The sequence below is a fragment of the Genypterus blacodes genome, unplaced genomic scaffold (genome assembly GCF_046128005.1).
Source record: "Genypterus blacodes isolate CSIRO-AG114 ecotype Tasmania unplaced genomic scaffold, CSIRO-AGI_Gbla_v1 ptg000008l_1, whole genome shotgun sequence".
Classification (NCBI taxonomy): domain Eukaryota; kingdom Metazoa; phylum Chordata; class Actinopteri; order Ophidiiformes; family Ophidiidae; genus Genypterus; species Genypterus blacodes.
Window position 1 is genome coordinate 3100672 of NW_027466822.1, and position 26896 is coordinate 3127567.

Below are 26896 nucleotides of genomic sequence, written 5' to 3' on the forward strand. Positions count from 1 at the left end.
CACAGCTGGTTGGCCCCTTGATCACAGGCAGCTGACGTACTTCCCGGAAGTGAAGTGAGAAACAGGCCCCAGCGATTGAACTCAACTGCATACATAAGCACTTACTAATAATAAAGCTCAACTTGTATGACATTTTCATGGGGTGCCACCGCTAACACACATGGAGTGTCAAGAGGAAAAGCCGATCATCTATACCATGGAAAACAAGCCGATTGTAACATGTAAGTGTTTGTTACCAGCAGACATTTTTTTTTAATGTTTTAGTTTTGACAGCTAGCATGCTACGTACGTTAGCATGGCTGAGCTAAGCTACCCGGTAGCCAATAATAGCGAACTCTGACACGTTTGTTGTAACATTTGGCCTTAATTTCTACTTTCGCGTTAACCGTGCTGTCACAATGATACATTCAAATTCCACACCACTTTCTTTGCAAACAGTATGTAAGTAAGCTAGCTTTCTAGCTACATTGTTTAACAGGCCTGAAACGTCACGTCTAGTTACTGCAGTTTTGTAGAGTTCCAGGCGCCAATAGAGGATTTCCTTTTCCACGGCAGCATTGTTGTTAGACGTCATTCATATCGCTTGTTGGAGTCTATTGGAAGAATTATTGGACGTTTTATTGGAGTTTACATGAGTGAACAGCTGTCATTTTCATTTTCATTTGTGATTGGGCTTTGTGATAGGCTCTCTCATAGGCTCCAGCCCTGGGTTACCCTGCATAGATGGATGATCTGTGTTTGATTGAAGTGAAGTTGAATGAAGTTGCATCTTGAGAAATTTTAAATTGTAATAAATGGTTAGTTAAGTGGCATAACGTTGTACACCAGAGGCAGCTTGGATTTGGCTGATGGGTTAGAAGCGCCTTTCAGAGTCATGGCTATGTATTTGTAAAATATATTTGTGGAAAATTGTGGCAATTTGTAATCAAAGAATACTAATCACCAGGCTTATTATACACATTAAAACAAGCGCAAATGCTGCTGGTGCCCTCGACCAAGGCACTACACTATTAATTTGGAATTTGTCCTCAGGCACCAGACTATGTCTGCCCACTACTCCTCAGGGATGAGTTAATGCAGAGAACAAATGTATGAAAGTACAATGGCCTTCTACTTCTATATTGATAAAATGTTTGTTAAAGTTGTGCGTTTTCAAAATTAGTTTTTGTGGCGTTGCAATGTTTTTAAAAGTGATGTAAAAAACCCAAAGATTTTTGAAAGAAAGGGGAATTGTTCTTATGGTTGTAATCGTGACAAGTCAAGCAAGAACTGTAGAGGGGAAAACAATGAAGATATTTTTATTTTCTGGAAACCTGGACATTGCTGGAAGATGTTCTGGAAGATGTGTTGCGATTCCATGTTGCGTCATTTCTTACTTTGCTAATATTTGTTAGACTTGGGTTAGCATCACGCTGGAGTTATTGCCATAATGCCATAAAAATACTTATTTTATCTGCCAAACACATGGATTGTTTGACTACATCATTTCTGTAAGTATTATACTCTCCTCCCTACAGGTGCAGGAGACCAAGCATTGTTTACATCTCTCTATACTTCATTGGCCCAACAACTTCCCAGGGAACCAATGGAATGGAGGAGGTGAGGACTGCTTTGATATTTATTACAGAAATTGCGTCCAAAACCAAGATCAGATAAATTTCACGTAGCTTGCTATGGTAAAGGTCTGAAACAAACTTGCTTGTTATTATGTTCAGTTCAATTACTCATCAGAAAAGCTGCCAGCAGTATCGAAGAGGTTTTTAGACATACCGTTCCATTTTGATGATCTTGTTAATATCGTGCCAAATAGTGCCAGGAATACAATGTATTTAATAATGCATATTGTTTCACTGGCCATGATAAAGATGTCTACAGACAGCTGTATAGAAGATGTGAGCGACATACAAATGAAGACTTGTTAGCTAAGCTTGACATGTTGCCACCTTTTCACAGCTAATCAAAGTTGTAGATTCCTTAATGTGTATCTCATAGGCCTTATTTGTCTGTAGTGATTCAGAACTAGTTTGTCTCTTTATGAATCACAATCACACAAATAAACTGACTGAGCTGAGATCGAGGCCTCTGTGTGTTTGTTTTGTTCCTCACCAAAGTGGTAATGCTTTCATAGCCCTGCCAAAAAAATTTCATCCAACTGGACTACACGTCAAAGTTACTAATCTTCGTAGGTAGAGCTTGAGGTTTTGAACCTTACCTGGGCCTGTTATCCACAAGTGCTGTCGAGGTCCAATTTGACCCTTACTGTAACTTGAACCTGATTGTAACCCAACAAAATTATTTTGCGCTGTAGCCTAAGTAGGTAACATTTCGAAAACTTGACATTCTCTTTGTGCGAAACACGTATTTAAGATATTTCAGCATAAGGCTACACGTACTAGAGCAGGGGTCTCCAACAGCTCGCTCGCAAAACCTGTTTAAATTTCTATCCACCCCTTCTGTCATAAATTGATTATAAGCTAATCAGCTGTCACTCCAACAAATGACGCTGCTGTCCTGTTTGTTTACGTCGGTGAGACCGTAACATGAGGCGATGTTGGCCGGCTAGCAAGTGCACGTCGGATTTGACAATAGCCACAATTAAAGGCACAACATATACTATTTTCATGAGGAAGAGTGTGTGTGTCTCATTTGCGGTGCAAGCGCGTCTGTCGAGCACACATCAACTTTTCAAGGGACTTTCCGGCTGCTAGCAGGCTTCAAACAGAGAAGGTTAAGGAGCTCCATAAGAGGGAACTTAAGAGGATTCACTCTTATGGACACCAGACACTCTCACTCTCTCATCTCACTAACATCAGGACTACAGGGAATTCCCAGAGTTACAGGGAATGTGAAGGGGAATTGTGACAGTGATTTGTGGACAGACATAAATGTGAAATATGAAAGGTATAGTATAAACAAAATAGTAAAATCAGTTATAACATTATGTTTTGATTTAATTAATATGATGTGAATTTATTAGTGTGAGCTTGACACTGAAAATTTATACAGAAAAAAACACTCATGTTGCTGAAATGAAGTGCTTTTTGATACAAAGTTAGTGTCGAGTGTTGGATATCAACATTTTGTAAATGGTCACGCAAAAGTTTGGGTGGAGAATCAGCCATGCGGATAAATCTTACTGGTAATTTAAAACATGAGTAGCTCTCGGACACTTTTATTTTGTCAAATTGGCTCTCAGAGGGAAAAAAGGTTGGAGACCCCTGCACTAGAGAGTCAACAACTGGCGAAAATTTGCGCATTTGTTTGTCCGGCAGGCTATTAAAGTAGCTCAAACTGTTTTTATCTGATTTGGCAGGTAAGTTGGGTTGAGGGTCAGAACCATTGATTTAAATTTAGATTTGTCAAAGGTTGTTTCAGCCATATGCTGTACTACATGGGAATATATTGAAGGCATATATTATGGAAATGACATGAAGTACAAGTATGAATTGTATAAGACATTTGTGTATCACCATGGTTGTATTATTTATTTTTTAAATATATTTATTAAATTAGTATGTGTGATAATAGGTGAAGTTACCATACATCCAGTTCCATATATTGAGGAGTTTCATTTCATATGTTAACAAGATTCCCACTTGACAACTTGTCAAGAAAATATATGCAGATATCGTATAAAGATATAATATGGTAGTATGTATTCATTGAACACAATGCCATTTACTTGCTTCTGTAAACCTCTGTTTCTTTTCTCCAAAGGACATATGGCCGTGCACCAAAAATGATCCACCTTGAGGCTAACTTTGTCCAGTTTAAAGAGGAACTCCTGCCCAAAGAAGGCAACAAGGCTCTTCTCACCTTCCCCTTCCTCCACATCTACTGGACTGACTGCTGTGTGAGTGTTTGAATGCTCTCTATTACACACTGTGCTGATCATCATTGGAAATGTGAGTGGATTTCATCATGCATTAGCAAATGTTGCGCCACAGGGGAAGCCTTTTTTTTGTTTGAAATCTCCAAATTCATATCACCAGTCTGCCTCCCTTCTGGCAGAACATTGGTAAGCAAATTGAGAGAACAGAGTCGACTATTGTGATTATATTGTACGGGGTCATGGCTGCAAAAACTAAGGCAGCAATTTATAAAACACAAATATGCAACATGTAGCTGGGGAGATAGCGTTCTGTCATTCATAAATGTTACCAGCCACTATAAGTGTTTGCTGTGTAAGAGCTGCTACTTTGCATTCTTGTTATTTTCTCACACAAAAGCCCTGTTTCAGTCTGATGCGTTGTTTGATTCTTTTTTATTGTACCACCACTTTTGATGTACTTATTGTTATTGCTACTTCTTATACCACATTCAACGTGTATGCTGTATTTTGTATCCTGGTGTTTCTTTCACAGTTTAATCATTTGTGGAGAGTGGGAAATTACTCATCTCTGTATTCGCCTTAAAAAGGATTTCCTCTGCTGATTTATCATGTCCCTTTTCCCTACACTGTTTCCACCACAGGAAATGTGTATTTATCTTTGGATGGAGCACCAGCAGGGTATAACAATGCATGATGTAACGTTACATTAGCGGCGGTGCAGAAATGACTTTCGACACAGACAGTTTAAAATTCAATTTCAAGTAACTGCAAACACAGACACGATCCGCGTATTGATCATCCTAGTGCAGTGGTCTCCAACAGGTCGCTCGCGAGCTACCAGTAGCTCGTCGCCCGTTTGAGTAGCTCGCGAAAGGTTCGAAGAATACATACATTTGACCACACAATACAATTTCTATCCAATCAAATTCACAGAAATCCCACCCCCTTTTGTCACAAAAAGATTATAAAAACACAATGGCAATCAAAGTTAAAACAATAAAAATGTAGTTTTGTGGTATTTGCCCACAGGCGTCTACTATCCTGTGGCTCCATCTGGACCCCAGTCTGTCTCTGGACTTTTGTTTGGCACCCTTCATCACCCTCCTCAGCTATACGCAGCTTTATAGTTGTCCATGTTTCCGAATATAAGGCCCTCGTTGTAAGCAATCTTGCGGGCCTTCAGAGTGCCGGAGTGGATTCCTCAAGCCAAGAATATTCTAACTTTTACTGTTGAGACAACGCAAGCTACTATTGAAATTGAGTCCATAACAACATCTGTAAACTGGCTGGCATCACTGGAACTTGATTTGAACATATCCCAGTCGGCGTCACTCAGAGTTCTGCAGCATAGCCTCTGAGTGGTCCGATTTTAAGTCCCTTGTCACTACTGCTTCAATGTTGCTGCCCCATTTGGACCCAGAACCCTAATTTGGACCACACATGCTCATTGCATTTAGAAACCGCCTCCGTCAGAACACCCACTAAAGGCTGAATATAACATGGCTGTCCCAAATGTGTATTTTTCAAGTTTCAAAACCTGTAATTTTCATACATTTCAGTTTTTTGTTATACCTGCATAAATAAGCTGAAAAAGTAACATATTGTCCTTAATTTAGGATTCAGAGATGTACAAGGGGTCGGTGAAGGAGGACATGATGCGCTGGCAGAACAGCTTGCGGGCCCACGGATCAGCTGACTGGGTCATTATTGTTGTGGAGACCAACGATACCAAGAAGAAGAACAAAACTAACATTTTGCCACGCTCATCCATTGTGGACAAGATCCGCAGTGATTTTTGCAACAAGCAGAATGACAGGTGAGGGGACTCTCTGAAGTTGATTTACAGACCTGCACATTTACAGTACGGAGGTACGTGTGTGGCCAAAAATGGAAAATGCGCGAGTCAGCTCCATGTAGTTGTGGGCTTAAAGTTTTAGTACTGTTCCAATAATATATACAGTATATATCCATATATATTGCTTGTTTAGATACATTTAAATATATGTATTCTTGTGTTTATTTGTTGTTCTGCATTGTTAGTATCAGCCTGATTCATTTCCCATAGAGCTTTTTGGTGTTTCTGCATCTGAAACTTTCACAGTTGAAACTCAACATTCTTAGAGCAGGTTCTGTTTCATCATAGTCCGTAAACGTCTTCCATACATCAAATTTCTCATCCATCATTGATTTCCTCCAATCTCTCGCATTTGCAATGTGTAGACTGTAGTGCTTTGTCCCTGAACAAGGTTGTGAAATTCTGGGTAAGACAGTTCCATGGCAAGCTCTACTCAATAACACATCTGCCCTCTCCAGGCCAGTTGTTAAGGTAGAAATTACCAGGACTACAATTGTTGGAAAAAGGAGAAATAATAAATGTACTTCTGAGTAAATAATCGCCTTGCCTCTTTATGCAGGTGTGTGGTGCTATCCGATCCTCTGAGAGACTCATCTAGGTCTCAGGAGTCATGGAATTCCTTGTTGCTCAAGCTGCGAACCCTACTCCTCATGTCATTCACCAAAAACTTAGGTCGTTTTGAAGATGACATGCGAACCCTAAGAGAGAAACGCACACAGCCTGGTTGGAGCTTCTGTGATTACTTCATGGTCCAGGTACATGGCAATCAAATGCACAAGTGTTTTTTTTATTTTTGTTAAGTATGTTAGGGAAGAGCTTGAGAGGTTGTGACAGGACCATATCTTTGTTCTTCCAATTTTAGAAAACGAGCATAAAACCTTTTCTGTAAGCCTTTAAGATCAAGGCTTTAAATTACCACCAAATTCAGTGATTGGTCGAGAACAAACACACATGACAGATATATGACAATAGATACATGCTTACATGTACACTTCTGTTCTAACGTCTTTGTGCACGCGTGTGTATACGTGTATGTCCGTGTTTGTGCAGGAAGAGCTGGCCTTTGTTTTTGAGATGCTGCAGCAGTTTGAGGATGCATTGGTCCAGTATGATGAACTAGATGCTCTCTTTACCCAGTATGTTCTGAACTTCGGAGCAGGTGGTAAGTAATTGCTGCCTAATACTTAATAAAGTCATAAAATAGTCTTTCAAATGTGTTTTTATTCGCTGTGAGTCTGAGTCATGGAAAGATAATCTCAGCCTTTGTCCTCTTTCCATAGATACGGCTAACTGGCTCGGCTCATTCTGCGCACCAGTGAGCACCTGGAGTGGCCTGCTGCTTCGACGGCCCATTGACATGGAGAAGAGGGATGGAATCCAGCGTGGAGAAGCCAGCTTGCTAGACCTGAGGAGTTACTTGTTCTCTCGACAATGTACTCTGCTCATCTTCCTCCAGAGGCCCTGGGAGGTCACCCAGAGAGCACTGGAGTTGCTCCATAACTGTGTCCAGGAGCTACACCTGCTGGAGGTGCCTTGGCTCATATAGGCCCAAAGTTAAAGTTCAAGGCATTTTGCCAACTTGCTCATCTTGTCTTCCAAAAAGTTTGCCATACTCTATGTTTATTACTCAGACATTTGCATACTTTATAAGATGCTAGCTTTCCATTTTTATACTCTAGCTCAGTGTTGCATCTTAGTTTAGAGTCACAAAATACCAAATTTGTCAATATCCATACAAAATGTTGTGACAGTTAGGGCAGAGGTAAATTAATTTATAGACGGTATCTTTACACCTGCTAGTAACCAGATTACAATTCTTGCATCGGAAATAATGGTCTTGTTAAAAAAACAAAAATCTGGCATAAAAACAAATATAAAGTGCATAAATATACAACTCACAATGGCGCTGAATTACTAAGAGCCCTGAGCATGTGTCTCTGCAACGAGCCGGTCCAATCAAGGGGTAATCGACACCTGTGTGCGCTGTCACTGCAGAAATTTTCTGTGCTTTTCTGGTGATCTCAGGATATTCTGCCTTGATTTGATTCCAGAACACCGGCGGAGTTGTTGATCTTCTTCTGGCACAGACAGGCTCGATTCACCTGTTTTATCTACAAATGGGTCGCAGATCCATTCTTTCGCAGTTCGTGGGTCTTTTGTAGTTGGGAAGTAGCGCTCAAACTCTTTTAAAAGCAAAGACAGGTGATCCTGAATCAGCGCGGAGAATGATGGCTCTTTTAAAGTTTTCCACGCATTTTTGCTAGCTTGTGAGCTTAATGTTTGATGTAAGTATCACGAAATGTAAAATTGTATTGATTATCAGTCGTTCTGTGAGGCCTTGCACCAAAGTGGTTGGGGACCGCTGCCTTAGACTAATCAACCATAAACAATACATGAAAGTAACTTCTGACAAAAACTAACATGGACTTGAATCTATCCATGGTCATCATGCTTTTCCTTTCGTTTCTCTTTCGTTGTGTAGGTGTCAGTGCTTGAGGGAGCATTGGACTGTTGGGTGTTCCTCAGCTGTTTGGAGGTTCTGCATAGGATCGAGGGCTGCTGTGACCAGGCTCAGCTGGCAGCAAACAGCTCTCATACAGTTGGCTTATGGGCGTATGCTACTGATAAGGTAAGAGAGCACTGGGTATAATGTGGCATTTGCTGTTTTTATTTTTAAAATGTATCAATTATTATTATTTTATAGTTATTTGCGCTGTCATAATTCAATTATATTGTGAGTGAAGCAGTATTGCGATTAAGTTGGTTAAGTTTCATTTAAATAGTATACAATGATTGTTAATGTGACTATGCTCATAATCAGAGAAGCAATAATGGATGGAACCAACGGTATAAGAATAAACCTTATTGGAAATCACATGTGAACACGTCAATCTGAAAATTTTCTTGCGTGCTTTTTACACACACACACACACACACACACACACACACACACACACACACACACACACACACACACACACACACACACACACACACACACACACACACACACACGCTTTACAGAGAGGTCAACGCAGGGCAGCCATGATACGGCACCCCTGGAGCAGTTTTAGGGGTTCAGTGCCTTGCTCAAGGGCACCTCGGCAGTGCCCTCCGGTTCCCAAGCTGAGTTCCTATGGACTGAGCTACTGTCGCCCCAGTTTGCAGAGCACTGCAGTTTTAATTGCACTGCACTGGTATTTATACACATTTATTCCACTCTGACTTAAGTGTGCATGTGCCAGTGTGTCAGAAGGACATCAATGTCACTTTATGCTCTCGCACGGAACGCAACATGACAAATGTATTGCATTTGTAATAACAATCTTGGGCCATTGAATGTTCTGTTGCAGTTGTTTACTGCGAAACAAAAATATTCAGGCGCTCATTGGAAGATGGTAAATATCAATATTAAAGTGGTACATACAATGTAAACATGGACGTGCTGGTTTTTAGTGTGGGCAGATTGCAGAGGGTGCCGTAGAGCCCTGTAGGTGAACACCCAGGGCGTCTCCTTGGGCAAGAAGTTGCTATCATTGAGACAGCTCAGGAGCCAAAGAGCTGCTGTAGACCCCACACTTAAGGGTGAGAAGTGGTCACAGGATGTGATATTGAGCGGTTCAAGAAGGATAGACAAAGAAAATCAGCTGATGTGCCCTTTCCTTTCAACACTCTAGCTATCGCTTACCAAGATTGGACAGAGTCTATCTAAGCCCTGAACTAAACCTGGGTTGGCTAATCACTCTCCTGCTAAAAGGAGACTGTGCTTCCTGTTCATCGGTGAGTTAGCAGTGTAGCAAGTGTACTGAAAAGAGGTGCATTTTAGATTGGGATCAAAAAATCTTCTATGAGAAAATGCTCTTTCTTCAAAAGTCTTTTTCTTGACCTTTGTGATGACAAGCAGGAATGTAAGTGGCTTTAAGGTCAGAAAGATGCACTGGAGCCAGGCCATGTAGTATCTTATAGGTAGTAATAAAGACCTTAGACCCTGGCTGACAGGAAGCCAATGTAGCGACGCTAGAACTAGCGTGATGTGCTCAAATTAGTCAAGATTCTTGCTGCATTGTTTTTAAGATTTTAAGATACTTTATTTGTCAGGTTGCATGCAATTCACAATATCACATGCTTGTGTGCTTGTTTATAACTTCAGTAAAATAAAATAAGTAAATTATCAGACCAGGCAAGTCAAAAAACTTGGTCAGCCACTTCCGTTCTTGCTGTCTGCAGGCCTGCTTAAGCGAACGGCTGTCACTTGAGAACCACGGAGCCAAATTATCCGGATTGTATCGTATAATAAGTGTTTGTGTTTTCTGTTAATTTATACAATCAGGCTTTATTAGTATTCAATGAATCCAGAGCTTGTGGTAGTTCCTCACCCAGCTGGCTAATAATGCTTGGGCCTATGATACTACTAAAAAAGCCATGCAACCTGCCTTTGTCGCTGATCAGTCCATCGACGTGAAAGATGATGAGAGAATCTTAAAACGTGGGCAGAAAGGGAAAAATTTCACAATGGTCACGCCAAGACCACATGCCGGTACCAAGTCAAGTGTGTGACCACCTCTGTGAGTTGACTCTTGGACGTATTGGGAGAAAACCACTGAGTCAATCAGGGTAGAGAAAGCTTTTGTAAGTGGATCATTTTGGTTCTCGAAATGAATATCAATGTCTCCCAGTATTATAATGTTGTGTAAGGTGTAAGGGCCAGGAGGATGGTATATAACTACATCACAAAAGGAAGATTGGTTGCCTGCCTTAGAGGGTGCAGGTTAAGGAATTAATAGCTTGAAAGATGAGAAGTCTGTGCTGGCGCATCTTTTGGTGGTTGGGAGACTGGCTAAATATAAAGCCTACATCACCACCTTTTTTTGGAGGCGCGTACAGCATGAGTGAATTTAAGAGGAGAAAAATGGATTACTACGTGTTGAAAGATTTTGTGCTATGGGAGCTATGTACTGTATATGTTAATGCTGGATTAGCCCTAGTGTCTGCCAGCAATCTTAAGATTTAACTCTATGTCAGGAGATTTGACCCCTGATTAACGGCGAACCTTGGCCGGCCTAGCTAATCTAATGCTGCAGCTGGTTGAATCCCCAATAACTAGCGTCTGGGGAGCCTCTAGGTCAGGGGTGGGCAAACTTTTTGATTCGCGGTCCACTATGGGTTCTAAAATTTGACAGGGGCCGAGCCAGTCAAGGATGGATGGAGTGTTTGTGTGAACTAATATAAATTACATGTAAAAGCTATTATATGAAAGTATTTGGCCTTTAACAGGCAGCAAAGCAGGAACATACAAGTCTCATTGTACAAATTGTTTTCCAAATGCATTAATTTAATGACATTCTATTTTAATAAACAGTAGAGAAATTCACGTTCAGTTTCAGTGAGAACAGTGTTGTTGATCTCCCTTTTTTGCCAGTGCATCAAAGTCTGGAGTTAGTTTTGTTGTGGCAATTCTCAGGATAGATCCGAGGTGTTGGTCAGTTAACTTGGATCTGTGACGGGCTTTGTTAAAGATCATGACGCTAAATGTCTGCTCACATAATGTAGGTCGAGCCAAAAAAAAGTCTGCATCTTCTGTGCCGTCCTCCGGAGGTTTGAAAACGTGGCTTTGTTAAGTGACGCATAAAAGTCATTCAGTTTAGGAGAATTAAACTTCTCCTTTAGGACGGAGTCAGATTCAAGATCGATCAGTTCCAACTGCAGCTCCTGTGGCGCTGTTTCAGGGTGTTGTGACGGGGGAGCATGCCTATGTTCCCTTAGCCCTATGTTCCCTCAGCCCTATGTTCCCACAGCCCTATGTTCCCTCAGCCCTATGTTCCCACAGCCCTATGTTCCCTCAGCCCAATGGTCCCACAGCCCTATGTTCCCTCATTTCTAAGATTTATTTCAAAATTAGGCCCTATGTTCCCTCATTTCTAAGATTTTTTTCAAAATTAGGCCCTATGTTCCCTCAGCCCTATGTTCCCTAACCCTAACTCTAACCCAAACCCTAACCCTAACCCTAACCCTTAGAAATGAGGGAACATAGGGCCTAATTTTGAAAACAATGTTAGAAATGAGGGACCATATAGGGCCTAATTTTGAAAAAAATCTTAGAAATGAGGGAACATAGGGCTGAGGGAACATAGGGCCTATTTTTGAAAAAAATCTTAGAAATGAGGGAACATAGGGCCTAATTTTGAAATAATCTTAGAAATGAGGGAACATAGGGCGTGCAGGGTCTGGTCTTTGCTTCAAGAAATTTTCTCTAACTGAACCTCTTTAAGTTTTAGTTTAATACCCCTGCTTTAAAGCGTGCACAAGCTGAACCTTGTACTGTATGTGGCACTTCATTTAAATTAGCTGAAATTCAGCTCCGGTCATTATCATCTGTGCTAATAAATAGGCTGCACAATTGATGAATTGCTCTGCCTCTTTGTTTCCATGAACAATATCTTGCTGTTGACAGCAACATATAGGTTGAGAGCTTTTTGCTCTTTCAAGAGTAAATACTGTACTAAAATACTAAATCCTTATTAGAGCCATTTAGAATTTTTCATTTAGAGCCGTAGAATTTTACATTTATTTTATTTTACTTGTTACAGGAGTGCATCTCTGATCTATGACATTTTACCAATTCTTAATTTTTTTTATGTATTTAAATATTGATTCAATATGTTTCTACATTGTTTCACATTTCATTGATTTCAACAGTTGGTGTTTTCTGTTCTTGTCCTCTCTCCTCCAGCTGAAGTCACTGGGGGAACTCTGTGGCCTAGTGTCAGGGCCAACGTCTGAGGACCTGAACAGGACTGTGGATCTGCTGGCGGGGCTGGGGGATGAAAGGCCTGAGACTGGTGAGCTTTCATGTAACAAAGCAGTGTGTGCACTTGACATCATGAAAACAACACAAGTTTCCTTTTATGTTCAAATGCAAATAGCTCTAGGAAGTTATGAAAACCCTGCTACAGTTTACAGTTATAACATCATAAGTTTTCAACCTGATTGTAACCTGTAACTCAAGAGTTTTATCGTCCAATCCAACCCAACAGAAACCATACTGTTTTGAATCCAAATCCGATTGTAATCCACCAAATTCTTTTAGAGTGCAAGCAGAAAGTTGTGACTCTGAACCAAACTGTAAACCAACAAAATTCTGTCCATTGGACTCGCATACAACTACTAGGTAACCGGAGAAATGGTTTTTACAAAAGCTGTTTCACCAATTCTCCTCATTATCTCAAATTCTTTGTCTGTATTTAATATGGCTAATTTATTGTGACTTCTTTTTTTATTTTTTTATCATTCAAGCTACATTTGGAACTGCTCGATGGTCTTGAGCCGCAGGGTTTTTGACTTGTTAATTTCCCTTTTATGGAAAGCAGTGTCTTTGATGTGATGAAGTTAATATAGGTGTTTTATTTATTTATTTTTTAACCTTAGCTCTATAACAGTGTTGTTTGTACCCCGTCTTCACCGTTCCAAACACAGCAGTGCAGTATCTCCCTCACTTAGGAAGCACAGTAACTCCCCCGCTTATGTAGATTGTAGCTTATGCAGGCGCATCAGTTTGTTTACTATTGAGATAAAGGTTAGCTGCTATCTTAGAAAACTCACACACAACAATTGTGCACAACTGCAGAATGCAGGATGATTACGTTGTATACAATCAGTCATACAGGACGTGTTGTTTATTCAGTTTTTGTTTCTCTCTCTCGCTGAAGATATTATGGAATTTGATAGGGGTTTGGTGGGTCTGGGGGGGTTTGAGAGTGTCATTATTTTTCTGTATTAATTCACCTTCATTAAGGCTGTTAACTTCAGACGCGAAACCAGTTTGCTCAAAAACATACCAGCCAGTGCTTTTGTACTTGGAAAGGTTAGGATGACATACAATTAAAAAAAAAAAAACAAAAAAAAAGCAAAACATAGTGATGCCTATTCAAAGACAAAAAAAAACGTACATAATGTCAGTAAAAACTTTGTGTCTTATTGTCATACTTCTCATTTGTATTCCTCCATAGTGAACAGTTTGCAGAGCCCTTACAAAAAACTGAAAGAAGCTTTGTCATCAGTGGAGGCATTTCAAAAGCACTATCTTGTAAGTCAGTTCATTTCCACTGCTTTGTGTTTTAGATTGTTTATACCGGTTCTCTGTGCTCCTGTCACATTTTTATTTATAATATCTGTCCTTTGTTGCAATCCATCAGGAGCTATCTCAAGCTGCTATGGAGATGTACAGAGCCATCGGTCGGCTGAGGTCTGCCAGACTGGTGGGGAAAAGCCTTGCTGAATTCTACATGTAAGCAATTGTGAAAATATTACTTTGATCAGCATACATGTTTTGATTTGCATAACAAAGTCCTAAGTCAAAAATATTCATCTATATGCGTCAAGTAATGGGTTTAACAATCTAATTAGGTTTTCTTCTTAAAACAGAATTATTTTATTTTCATTTTTCAGGTGGCTTTTTAAACTAGATCCCGATCCAATACTTTTTTTAGGGTACTTACTCCCGAAAAAGTAATAGCATTCACATCGGAAGGTGATCTTCCAATTGCTGTGATGGACGGAAATATGTTATTAAATGGGTCACAGAAAATGTTTATAACCACCACATGTGGTGTTAGATTGTAATATCTGTTAATTTTGCCTCCTCTCCTCCCCCCTTTGTGTTTTTACCATCAATGTTAACATGTCACAGGTGTCTTTTTGCTGTGAACATGTCTGTGCAGCGCCACTTCACCAAAGTCCATAGCAACTTTTCACAGGACTTTCCGGCTGCTAGCAGGGCGGAATGGGAGCCGGCTCCCGTCTGAGAGCCGTTTTAATTTTTCTGCAACTTAATACAAGACAGAATGATAGGATGGTCTTCTCCGTGCCATGAACAGGGGGGAGTTAAACCAATCCCATTTGGCCTTGCGCTTCATTAGCGAGGAATTGTCAAGGAAGATCAATCGGTTAGAAAGTGAACCTAGTCACAACAAAATGTGGAATTTGTGAGTGATCAAAACCCACATTTTGGTGTGGGCTGCAGTGGTCTCTCTCTCTCTCTCTCTCTCTCTCTCTCTCTCTCTCTCTCTCTTTCCTTCCCCTTTCCACTGCCACTACTCCATCCACAAAACAAAGTGTTTAATTAATACCTCTGTGTGTGCTTTTACCAGGACAAAAGGAGACTCTGAGCGGGCAGAAGCCTTCCTACAGGAGGCTCTGATGTCCTATGTGTCGGAAGGGTGGAGCCTACCTGTAACTCACACCAGGAAACAGATTGCTGAGTGTCAGAAACTACTTGGCCGAACAGAGGAGTATCCTTCAAAACTCTCACCCAAATGACTTCAGACCTTTGTGCTGCTGTGCTTATTCTAGTGTTCTATTGCAATATATGCAATTGTATAATCACATTTCTGTCTGAATTTCATGTCATTTTCATTTCATTTTCATTTCATTTTCATTGAACCATGCATTAGCTTTGGTCAGATTTTGACATTGACCATCCAAACCCCAATCAACCTGTGATATTCGGATAGACAAGCCTACTAATGATTACAATACAATACTTGCATGCTGCAGGTATAACAACAGTTTTGTATGCCATGCAATGTGCTGGGATTCAAGACAAGATGATGGTGCATCATTGAAGGGTTGTTCACTTCATATAGTTGGTGTTTACTTTGTGCTGAAGGTTTATATAATTTGGTTTCCTTAATGACACATAACAGCTATCTGCAGACCAGTGCCTTGTTGGCAGGTGATGTGAATCTGACTGGGGAGGACCAGAATCAGTTTTGTCAGGAAATCATGACATTTGCAAGCAAGTCCGTAGATCAGTGTAAGTAAGGAAAATATGACCCAAAAGATATTTTCATGGCTGACTGGTTTAATCAGACTCTGTTAGGTTTCTCCCTTTGGGTACCATTCTGTTGAACACACCAATTGCATTCTGATATGGATCAAATTAAGCCCATTGTGACCCTTTTTAGGAAGTGGTCTGGTTTAACATGCTTCATCAGTCCAATACTTATTGCTTAACAGGGCTCATTTTGAGATGAAGCATTTCATTTTATGTGATGGAAAATATATGAGAATGAATGACAATGTCTGTTTGTGAACATGAGACTTCAAATCATGTTGAAAATTGAATTGATTAACAATTAAAACATGGTCTCACCGGTTTTCCTTTGGTTAGTGGCAGTGCATAGTTATCTTCATATAGAAAATAATCAGCATGCATCAGAAGAAAATGTATTTAGCAAATACAGACACCTTTTAGTGTCCAAGGTGTACTTGATAAACAGTTTCCTTTTCTTCTTCCATAGCCCAGAAAGTGACTATCAGCATGGGTGTTTTTGCCCAATTCACACGGCTACAGTTCCATCCATCAGCCTCTGTGCACTCCGGCGCAACCCTACAAGTTGAGCTAATTTTCCAATGTTTGATGCCTATGCCAGTGCAAATACAGCAACTAGCTGCTAGCATTCACTTTGACCTGGAGCACGGAGGGACTCATGGAAGGTCTAAGAGAACTAAGAGGCAACTGAACCCAGGAACAATAGAATTTAGCAAGGACAACTCTTTAGGGGGTCCCCTGTCCTCCTTAGCTGCTGCTCCTTGTTTAGAGCTGGATGAGTTTCATGACAGGAGTCCATCGGACAATTCTCTTAACTCCGCAGGCGTGATATGTAAAAACACTCATTTGGTCATGCGTCGTCATGACAGCAACTCTCCACCGAACTGTGTCAGCCCCCCTTCTGTGGCCATGAAGGAAGGAGCACAGATGCTGAAAGTGCAGGATGTAACGTTAGAGCCTGGGAATAACAGTATCATTTTCACAGCACCAGTAAGTAAAAGCCACTTCACTCTCACCCTCTCCTAATATTGCCAATTAACGAAGTTTCTAAATATGGCTTAGTTTTTATCCTGTTTTGTAAACACCTGCTCGTCTGATTCATGAAAACATATGATTTGTTTCCTTTTCTATTTACTCTCTAACTCTGGACTTCTGCTTTTCCCTGCATAGAGCAATAATCCAGGTAAATATACATTGCGGCAGTTGTGTGCCACAGTTGGTCAGGTGCAGTTTGTGCTGCCTCACATTTATCCATCGGTCCAGTATGAAGTCTATTCTCAAGAGCCCCAACTCAACGTAGAGCCTCTCTCAGGTCAGAATTATTCATGTGCTCTTTGACAAACCATAAGACCAACATGGTATTGTGTGTCTGAAGATTGTACTCATTATTGTTATGTTTCTGTTATTAGAGCCACTGCTAGCTGGAATGCCTCAGAAGGTGAAGTTCACTCTCCTCACCGGCCACTATGAGTTGAAGAAAGGAGACGCACTGCAGCTTAGTAACACAGACACCATGCCCATTCTGCCCTCCGCCAGCTGCACTGCCTGCATCTTTAATCCTGGTGCTGGTCTGTACACACACACACACACACACGCGCACGCACACGCACACGCACACGCACACATACACGTTTCGGTAACCCTGCCCTGTTCTTTGCTCACAACCTTTGCATAGAATGTTCCCAAGGGACCTGATTGGGAATGTACTGTAGGAGGGTTGCTTAAGTGGGATGGCATATTCAAATTATTAAAATTTACGTCCAGGCCACGCCTCGGAGGTTGCCAGGGTCGCTGGCTATTCCACTCTCTGGAAAAAATGTTCAGTGTTGTAGTGTAACTTCTGCTACCTGTGGGACGCACTGGCAACAAGTAGGGTCATGACCATACAGCCACAGCGAGGCGAGTGAGAACATAGTGTTGAATGAGATTTGTGTGCCTTGACAGAGTAGAGAAAAGGTCTGCGAACTGCTGTTGCAACAAGGCCACGTCTGATCTCAGGGCCAGTAAGAGATGGTTATCACAAGAGAGCGATGCAGATTCGGTTCATTTTGGTACCTCAATCGAAATCCAGGCCAATCCGTGCTCAAAACCATGGGGTTCGGTGCAGACGGGAACTAACAGCAGCCTTAATGCTTTGCATTTTTCCTTACCTGTGTGCCCCACTCCCCCCTTTGCTGGTTTGGTGGAATGCCACAATAAGATCTTTCCTAATTTGTTAATTTTAATAATAATTACTCTTTCTGAATTAGACAGGTATGGGTTAAAATTACCCTAGTGTTATGGTCAGCCTTCCATGATACTATAACAAGAGTTTTCCAGTTGTTTTCATGCCTGAGTTGTGCTGTGGACGTGGATATCGGGCAGTACAAAGTGTTTCCCAGTGCATATCAGATGGTAGCACGGGAGTTCATACAGCTACCGCCTGGAGATGACTCTGATCAGGAGATAGCTGTAGTTACACCTCTCCCCATCCATTAACTCACCTGAGAGGTGCTTTAGTATAGTTAATCTGGTAGGTCTAAAGTCTGAATATGGAATTTAGGTATTTAGTCCCACTTCTGCATATGTAACTCAACTCTGAATCAGATTGTAGATGAGATACACCGGGGATTGTACTCAAACATACAGTATATCATTCCAAACATCAGTGTTGTTGCCCTGCCCATGGTTATCTTCAATGTTTAGAGTGTTAGAGATGTGTTTGCTCATCACTGAAATGCTTCCATTTTTTCCCACTGTCACGGAAGTGAGGAAAATGGAGTAAATGTGTTTTTGACACAATGTGGATGTGCTACAAGAATTTATATATTAAGTTACACAATATTTATCACTTTCACATTCATTTAGCTGCATTGTTGACAAACAAAGAGTGGGGACCAGTAAAGTTATTCAGGTAACCTCCAATAACATTTACAACATTTTTGTTATTTTGCATAATGTGCAGTACATTTTTTCTGATTATAGCTGGTGTTGGCTTATTGAGATAAAGGATAGATTTTATTTCAGATTATTATTTGATTACCCTTTACACAAGATTGCGTTGGGTTTGCATTTTGCTAATAAGACCCTTTTTTGCCGAAGTTATGGAGGGATTCCTTTACTGAACAAACACTGAGTGACTAAAAAAACACCAAAAAGTCTTGATGTTGATACCTGAAGTGCTCTTATTCCTATTTTTCCTTCCCTGTGTGCAGAGGTGGTGGGTGAAAGCGTTCTGTCCATCCAGTCATCTGAGAAAGTGACAAGCATCTGCCTGCCCCCCACCCCACCCTACCACACATTGGAGTTCCAGCTGGAGGTTTTATGCATGATCCCATCTGGTCCCGACCGGCCCACCAACGAGAGGCTGACCAATGGGGAAGTTCGTCACCGTCCACGCAGCTACAGTCATCCTGACACCTCGATGACTGCCATCGACCAGAGGGTGAGGGGTTTTTGAAATTTGAGATTTGTATCTTTTTCATTGGGGCAAGATTGATTTGATACCAGATGAACATTATTCTATATTATTATATTAACAAGCATGGTCCATTTTGCAAGCACAGAGTTAAGGGCAGAAGTAATCCCAGGTTGTCTACAGGGTAAGGCAAAGGAGCTTTTAAGAACGCTGCTCCTTCTAATTGGAACAAGTTTTAAAAAATTGAGATCTCCCTTGCTGTTTTTAAATCCTTGCTAAAGGACGTTGAGAATGACAATTTATGTTGTTACTGTTCTAGTGATTTGTATTTCTATTTGATTCTTATTCGATTTGAGGGTTTCTCTGTAAAGGTCTGCGCTTTGTTTAGTAATTGTTTTTCTGCTGCTCATCTCAGTCAGGACTCTTGGAGGAGGTTGTTAATCTAAATTGGACTCAATTGTGTGTGTCTGAATGTGTCCCTTGATGCCTTTTGTCAGCTGTCCTTGCGTTCTTGAAGAAATATATCTTTTGCCCAGATTTGTCAGCAGAATCACTCTGGGTTTTGTTTTTGGTGGAAGACATTTTGTAAAGACTATTACAGATAGACAAAGCAGATTTGCAAACTGCAAAATCACCTGGTTGAACAGGAAGAATTTCTAGAGAAACAGTATTCAGTAAAATTACACAGGGACGTACTGTATATTGAAAGAAATCAGTGCGGTTAAGCATAAATATCTAAATACTACGAATGGGGGTGACGCACTTTCTACTGACAATTAAGTCACACTGTTATTTGAATTATAAATTACCAGTCCAGGCTTTGGGTATTAGAGTTGTGTTGTGTGTTGTGTAGAGAGCAGTGAAGTTTTTATTGCACTTTCCAGTGACAGTGAATTGATACTGCTGTGTCCACAGATGTCGATTGACTGCCCTTGGTCCATATACTCTACGCTGTTAGCCTTAACCTTCTATGTTCCCTTCAAGACCAGACACTCACTGCTTTCTGCTGGAAACAGGTGAGCCTAACGTCAAAAATAAAGATTTTCGAAAATTAATTTTTTTTTTAATCTCACACATGACTTTGATTTATATTAACAATTAAATTCTTATTTAATATGTATAAACTTTGAAATTGTTGTATATCAAATTCAGGAACAACAACAACAGAATGTCAGTCTTGTTTTTATGTTTCTCCTTCATCTTACCTGCAACCTATGACATCCCTCCACAGGAAGTACATCCAAGTGTGTGTGCAGAATGTGTCGGATTTAAATTTCACACTGGCAGAACTGAAGCTGGCGGAGAAACAACACAACTCGCTAGAGCTACAATCCTTCAACAGTAAAGCACAACAGGTGAGACACAACAATTAGCTAGTGTGTGTGATTTTCTACTGCCTGGAAATTACAACAATAGCTTCAAACCTAGAGAACCAATTGACTCTCTTTCAGTTTCTTTGTCCTGGTAAAAATGAGAATAATAGGAAGCCTTGCACTGGAAGTAACCAGTATGTTTCAGGAGTGACTAAATTAAAGCAAGTGTGACTAAATGTCTTCTTTCTGCTTTTGTGTCCACTTGACTTGGGTCCATCCATCATGCACTGTGCATTGATTTGAAGCAACATGGATATATGGCAGTAACTGATGCTAAGTCATACAATATTTATTACTTCTACATACATCTAGCTCCGAAAAGAGCCAGATGTATGAAGCTGGTCAAGCTACTTTGTCTACAGAACCAGTAGTGTTTATTGTAAGTATTTAAATGATTCTTTGAGATGTCTTCTTAAATCCTATCTAGATTTGAGTTCACGTCAAAAACACTTTTTTCACCCATAGATTCTTCAAATGACATAAAACTTCACACCAAGAATATGTCCCCCAATTACTATAACGTTGGTGTATATCTACACATAGGGGTTGCTGTAACAAAATATTTGCTCTGTAGCCAAAACCGTCACATATGAAAAAAGGGAAATGTGTACAAACAATTTGCCATTTCAATATTTGTGTGACCTAAAAGCACAAAAAAATAATTTATGTCGATCACAGGGAGGCGCTCTAATAAAGGCAAATGCATTTTGGTTCTTACATTTGACGTGAGGGTGCATAATTAAAATCACTATACGTTCCTTGAATAGTGATACATCTATTGTTATGGCATGTCCATTTCTGCTTTTTTTAACACAGTTTTTTTTTTTAAATGTCTGAAGAAGTTAATCTTGCTAACGTGCTAAAGTCCCTAGACTTTTGAAAAGAAGGACCGAATTAGTGTCAAAATATTCTGTGGCTCATCAAGAGTAATTATGCAATATTTTTTTGATGTCACATAAAATTATTACTTTAGCCCAGTGGTCTCCAACGCACACACTTGTCATTCACATTCGTAATTTTTTCCATATGATTTGGAAATGTGAGTGTCGAATGGAGAAATGGATTGGAAAAAATGGATTTTTTTTTTTTTTCTGTTTTAATGTTGTAATGTTGAAAGGAACATCAATAACATCAATTTTCTCAATGTGTATCTGTGTTTTGTGTGTGGGTCTGTTTGCAGCTCTTGTGCAGTAAACGCAGTGTCTTCTGCTTGTGGGAGGTGAGGTGGAAGGATGAGCTACCCTCTTGTCTCGAGTGTGTGTTCTCGACCAACTTCTCCCCGCTCAACCAAGAAGTGACTGCTTACAAACTGTTTCACTACCAGTTCCAGCTGGAAGGAGTCACTGTAAGTCAACATCAGCCTCGCTGTATTAGCTAGCAGAAATGTTTGTAAAGGTTTGAAAAGTGAAGTTGTGAGTTGTCTGGACAGGAAATGAACATGTGTTTATTTCTGACATTATGGGTCTAAAATGTCTTGCAAATTGCAGGAATTTTAGTATATACTTTCTACCATAACCATTGCTATATAACATTAAATAGTCTGTAAAAAAGACAGCTTTTATAAACTAAATGTTCTGAATATTCCTTGTAAATTGTTGCTGCTTAAATGTCCACCAGGTAACTTGGTGGAGGGAGAGCTGCAGCAAATTAAATACTATAACAAGACTTTTTTTGTTATATACAGTTTTACACTACAGTATAAATCCAGAGATTCAGACCAATATCTAATTGAATAAAATGTATTATGTGACAGGGCTCAGGGATCCAGAGCAATACCTGGATCTGGGCTAATTTACACCTGTTAGTTACACCTGATAAATCATCTTAAGATACACATGCTTGAATTTTTGCCTGAGCAAAATTGCCATATGCATTATCCCCATCTAAATGGAAAAAAATGGAGTCCTTGTTTAAGTCCCACCTTTCTACAAAGTCTCTTACTGACACACATGGAAACAAAGCCTCCTTTTTGGATATTATGTTGTGCATGCTGTATTTGATAAGCAATCCTTTCACATGACAGACTGTTCAACCAGAATTATTTATTATTAATATCATCAGACATTGTACAACGTGAGAGCTGAGATCCTGCCTCCCACTGGAGAGCAGCACTGTCACTCTGGCGTCCTCTGTGGGCTGGAGGTGTGCATTACACGACTGACAGAGCCTGCAGAGGGAGAAATCGGAGACGAGAGCAAGACTGAGACAGATGGCCTTAAAACTACCAAACTACTGTATGAAGGTATGTGTGAAATACTGTTTTATCAGAGCAACAGATATGATTAAAAGAAAACCTAGTGTCTTCATTTTTGAAGCAAATATTTGGTGTGACAACCCATTCCCCAGCCAATAGAATGGCAGGAAATGCTTTGACCAATGAAATGACCGCTGCAAAGAATTGATATTGACGGTCCATGTCAGCCAGCATCATGGGGCTACCAAACTAGCCCAAGGCGAGGTGGTGTGTTAGATGGCTACTCTTAGGCCTACATATACAGTAGCTAATACAGTCAAAATATGGAAACTGGTATACAGGTATAGCCAAATTCAGTATCTGAGAAAATTTGAATATTGTGAAAAAGTTCAATATTTTAGACTCACGTTGTCACACTCTAATCAGCTTATTAATTCAAATCACCTGCAAATGTTTCCTGAGCCTTTAAATTGTCTCTGAGTCAGGTTCAGTCGGCCACACATGGGGAAGACTACTGACTTGACAGTAGTCTTCCCCATGACAGAAGCTGGGTGTTCAGAGTCGTGTATCCACGCATATCCATAGAAAGGAAAAAGAGTGGTAGGAAAAGGTGCACAAGCAACAGGGATAACCAAAGCCCTATTGTCAAGCAAAACCCATTCAAGAATTTGGGGGAGCTTCAGAAGGCTTGGACTGAGGCTGGAGTCAGTGCATCAAGAGCCACCATGCACAGAAGTGTCCAGGACATGGGCTACAACTGTCACCCCGTGCCAAGCCACTCCTGAACCAGAGATGACTTCTGAAGCGTCTTACCTGGGCTAAGGAGATAAAGAACTGCAAAAAGAAAAACAAAAAGGGGAGAGATCCCACCCAAATTGCGTTCCCAATATGGTGGATATTGTTTTAAAGTAACCGGACCAGTAATTGTGTAACCTGGAGCAGAAGAAAAACCTGTGGCTGAGATTGCAGTGGGTTTGAACGTCTATCACATTTGTCCTCTACCTCTGTGTACATTTCAGATAGTCTTGATTTGGAAAAGTGGACCCTGTGTATAACCTTGAACTGGATTAGAGCACGACAGGCACAGGACGAGACTGTGTGTACTTTGTATATGACTTCCTCCCACCTGTCCGTGTCTAGTTGGAGTCCAAGCTCACCCTACCAGGGGGCCCTTATTTTAGAAATTAGGTTGGATTGAGGAAGAGGGGAAGGGAACTTCGGAACATTTTTAAATCCGATATTTGTTGTTGACCAATTACAAGACAATCACTGGCTCATGCCCCGATGTGCCTATCAGTGGCTTGGCTCCCCATGATTGTGTGGCTGACTGAACCTGACTCAGAGACAATTTAAAGGCTCAGGAAACTTTTGCAGGTGATTTAAATGAATTGGTTGATTAGAGTGTGACAATGTGAGTCTAAAATATTGACACCCAGCATTAGCAAACTGAAGTGAATGACACAGTTAATAAGGTCTCTATCTTCCTCGCATTGAAAGAGTTCTGGCATCCGCTTACTTTAGTTTGGAAAGCCTGTGTGCACTGAGCTGTGTTCTTGCCACATGCAGTAGGCTTGGTGTTTAGCTGCAGCTTTATCTGTTGTCCAGCCAGACAGAACTGAGCCAATCAACCCATAGCCTACTCCACTTCAACCTTGCTTATGCTGAACCTAACTTGTGTGTGTGTCATCATCTCCACAGTGGCTGACAGCAGCAGCAATTGGGCAGTTTGTGGAAAGAGTTCAGGGATGGTTTCCATGCCCATGGCAGCCAACACCATCCACAAGGTTCAGATTGAGGTGATGCCTCTGTTTGCTGGACACCTTCCCTTTCCCAAGATCAAAGTGTTGAAGTATCTGCCTCACACCCCAACACTGGCTACTCAACCAGACCCTGGTAAGAGCAAACACTGCTGTCTTAACTTTACAGGACACAGTAATACATTACGTTTGTACGTGAGTGACAGTGTTCTAATCTGCCAAGACACTCCAGACTAACAGAGCAAATTCACCAGGGTTTATTTCCACCTAGGAGAATTTATTTTTACTTGTTTGTGTGTTTGCAGGATTCCCAATTTTTTGGTATATTTGGCGGGGAGGTGTTTTTTGGACATTTTAATCAATTGCTTAAGTTAAATAGTTTAAAAGTTTTGTCCCATTATAGGTCACATCTGGTTTGGATCTGGATAAGAGAGCTCTTAAAGGCTTGACTGAAAATGTTTGTACCATTCCAAAGAAAAAACAGCACAATTTTCTCTGCAATAAGTTGAAACTGACAAAAATAATTTGCTTTCACCATTTTTTATTCAATATTTAATAGAACTGACACTTTTTTTAGTGTTTTTATGATACATTTTCAATACTAAAACAAATGAAAATGGCCTGAGCAAAATTATTATTAGAAGTGATATTAGTTGGATTTCGGTGATATTTCATGCAGACAATTCTACTTAATTATAACATGTATGTATACATGTATTTCTCACCTTATCAGACTTTCCTCATGCTCTGATTACTTTGGTGTATACAGTATACTGAATGATGGAAACTAGTTTATTCATGTCTGTATACAGCTTCCTTGCATTTTTGCTGTAATTGCAGCACTGGCAAATAGTCCCATGTGTATGTTAATGTTGTGAGTGAGTGTGGATGCTTAGTAAAGTCTCTCTTTCTCTCCTTTACCTTTACCAGATAGTTGTGTGGAGAATGACAGCCTTTCCTTGCTAGACAAGAACCTTGACGACCAGGCGGACACAGCCAGCATCCGTAGTCGAAGCAGTGTTCACTCTGTGGGCAGTGGGGATCAGCAGCAGAAGGGTATGGCCATGCCGCGGTTGGAGCCCTTCAGTCCCGGACAGGTCTTCAATCAAAGCCACGCCCGGCAGGTGCTAGTGCTGCCCTCCACTGATGACCACATCATGGAAGTCAATGCTACATGACCCTGGTGGCTGGAGTATCCACTCCTCTTTAGTGGTCACTACTGTCAATACCATCTCCCCTCTCCTGTAGAACTCAACCCAGGTCGTGGATAGACTTTGCTGATCTTATATTCTAGGGCAGACTGGGTCCTCTAATCCATGTTGAAAACCAATACGGGTTGCTGGTATGGACTCATTGGTCATAATCCCGCCACCAAACATGATATTTTCACATCACTAGAGACATCGCGGACCAGACACAGTGAGGAGATTCTGCTGATTTTATTTTTTTGCCATACATTGTAAATAGCTCATTAGATTTATAGTTATATGGATCAGTCAGATTGGTGTGCCTCATGTCCACGATGGTCTCCTGATTACCCCATGATTTACCAAAGTCCTAGATATACATACACCTGCATCAGCTATTTAACTACTGTACTTTGCTTGAGAGTATTCAGCTCAGACCAATGTAAGGTATATTTGAGACTTTTACATTGGTGATTACATTAGAATCACAGAAATAAATCCTCCTATGAAAAACATATAGAAATGAGTATTCTTCAAAATATTGTCAATGCTTTCCTGAAAAGTGTATTTCCTCACTTATACAGTAAATTCTAATTTTATCTTATTTGACACAGATGCATTTTCTTTCCTTTACCCAAAGATTGCACCTGGACAATAAAGCAGCTCTAAATTCTTGTTATACGGGTCAAGAATCAGACAGTATCTACCAATTTCTGTTGTCTGTACAATAGATAGAATATGATTTGACTCAGTTGGACAGAACAGCCAGGAATGCTGTTTGTGAAACCTAACTAGGTTTTCCTTATTACTACTATTATAACATCTGTATCTTAATTTCTGCAACTGTAATAGAAGGAATAATGCAAAAGCCTGAAAAATAAAAACACTGATTACATTGAGAGACACAAACCAGGGCTTGTGGTGTGTCCAATGTGTATTTGTTCAGCTGTAATTATGTGCGTGTAAATATTGTGTGGTACATGAGAACTACATGAGTGTGTTTTGATTAGGTCGGACTCAGCCTGTGCACATTGCCAATCTTCTGTACTTCTCACTGGATTGATGATTTACAGTGTGTATATTTATTGTGTGTGTGTGAGGGGTGTGTGCATCCCTACATTTGTGTCCAAGCTATGCACACACATCATTAGATGTTGAGTAGATCAATGAATGCATTACTGAGTTTATTTGAAAGAATGAATGTCAGCTGCTTCTGCTCCCCAGCTTTCCACCACTGACACCATATTGTAATAATAACCTACTGCTCTTTGTGATCATTGTACATACGGATCTGTATATATTGACAATTTAAAATCATCTTCGATTGCCAAGCTATATTAAAAAAATCATTGTAATTGAACATTTGAACATGGTTGTTGTTGGACTTTCGGCACCTTTTGAGGACTGTTTGGGTTCATTTTCCAGTTTCCGAGAAGTGAAATAAAGCTTTCTGAGACTTGGCTGCATGTTTC

At 40.4% G+C, this 26896-nt stretch overlaps 1 protein-coding gene across 1 annotated transcript; it reads left to right on the plus strand.

The window, feature by feature from the left end:
- Nucleotides 1–50: 50 nt before the first annotated feature.
- Nucleotides 51–26896, plus strand: trappc10 (trafficking protein particle complex subunit 10). Its single transcript, XM_076156289.1, has 23 exons — nt 51–221; nt 1518–1599; nt 3718–3853; nt 5449–5648; nt 6247–6442; nt 6738–6849; nt 6968–7215; nt 8170–8316; nt 12418–12526; nt 13694–13770; nt 13880–13971; nt 14834–14974; nt 15389–15498; nt 15986–16506; nt 16687–16828; nt 16926–17084; nt 18711–18940; nt 19829–19929; nt 20145–20268; nt 21467–21631; nt 22348–22528; nt 24179–24373; nt 25168–26896. Exons 1-23 carry the CDS (start codon nt 161–163, stop codon nt 25413–25415), a joined length of 3777 nt encoding a protein of 1258 aa, XP_076012404.1. The 5' UTR covers nt 51–160; the 3' UTR covers nt 25416–26896.

What these genes read in the sequence shown, in the direction of transcription:
- trappc10 (XM_076156289.1), top strand. Translation starts at nt 161, where the DNA reads ATGGAGTGTCAAGAGGAAAAGCCGATCATCTATACCATGGAAAACAAG. An exon ending in CTACTTGGCCGAACAGAGGA is followed by an intron (nt 14,975 to 15,388) that starts GTATCCTTCAAA and finishes GACACATAACAG; the next exon opens with CTATCTGCAGACCAGTGCCT. An exon ending in CTGCTTTCTGCTGGAAACAG is followed by an intron (nt 19,930 to 20,144) that starts GTGAGCCTAACG and finishes ATCCCTCCACAG; the next exon opens with GAAGTACATCCAAGTGTGTG.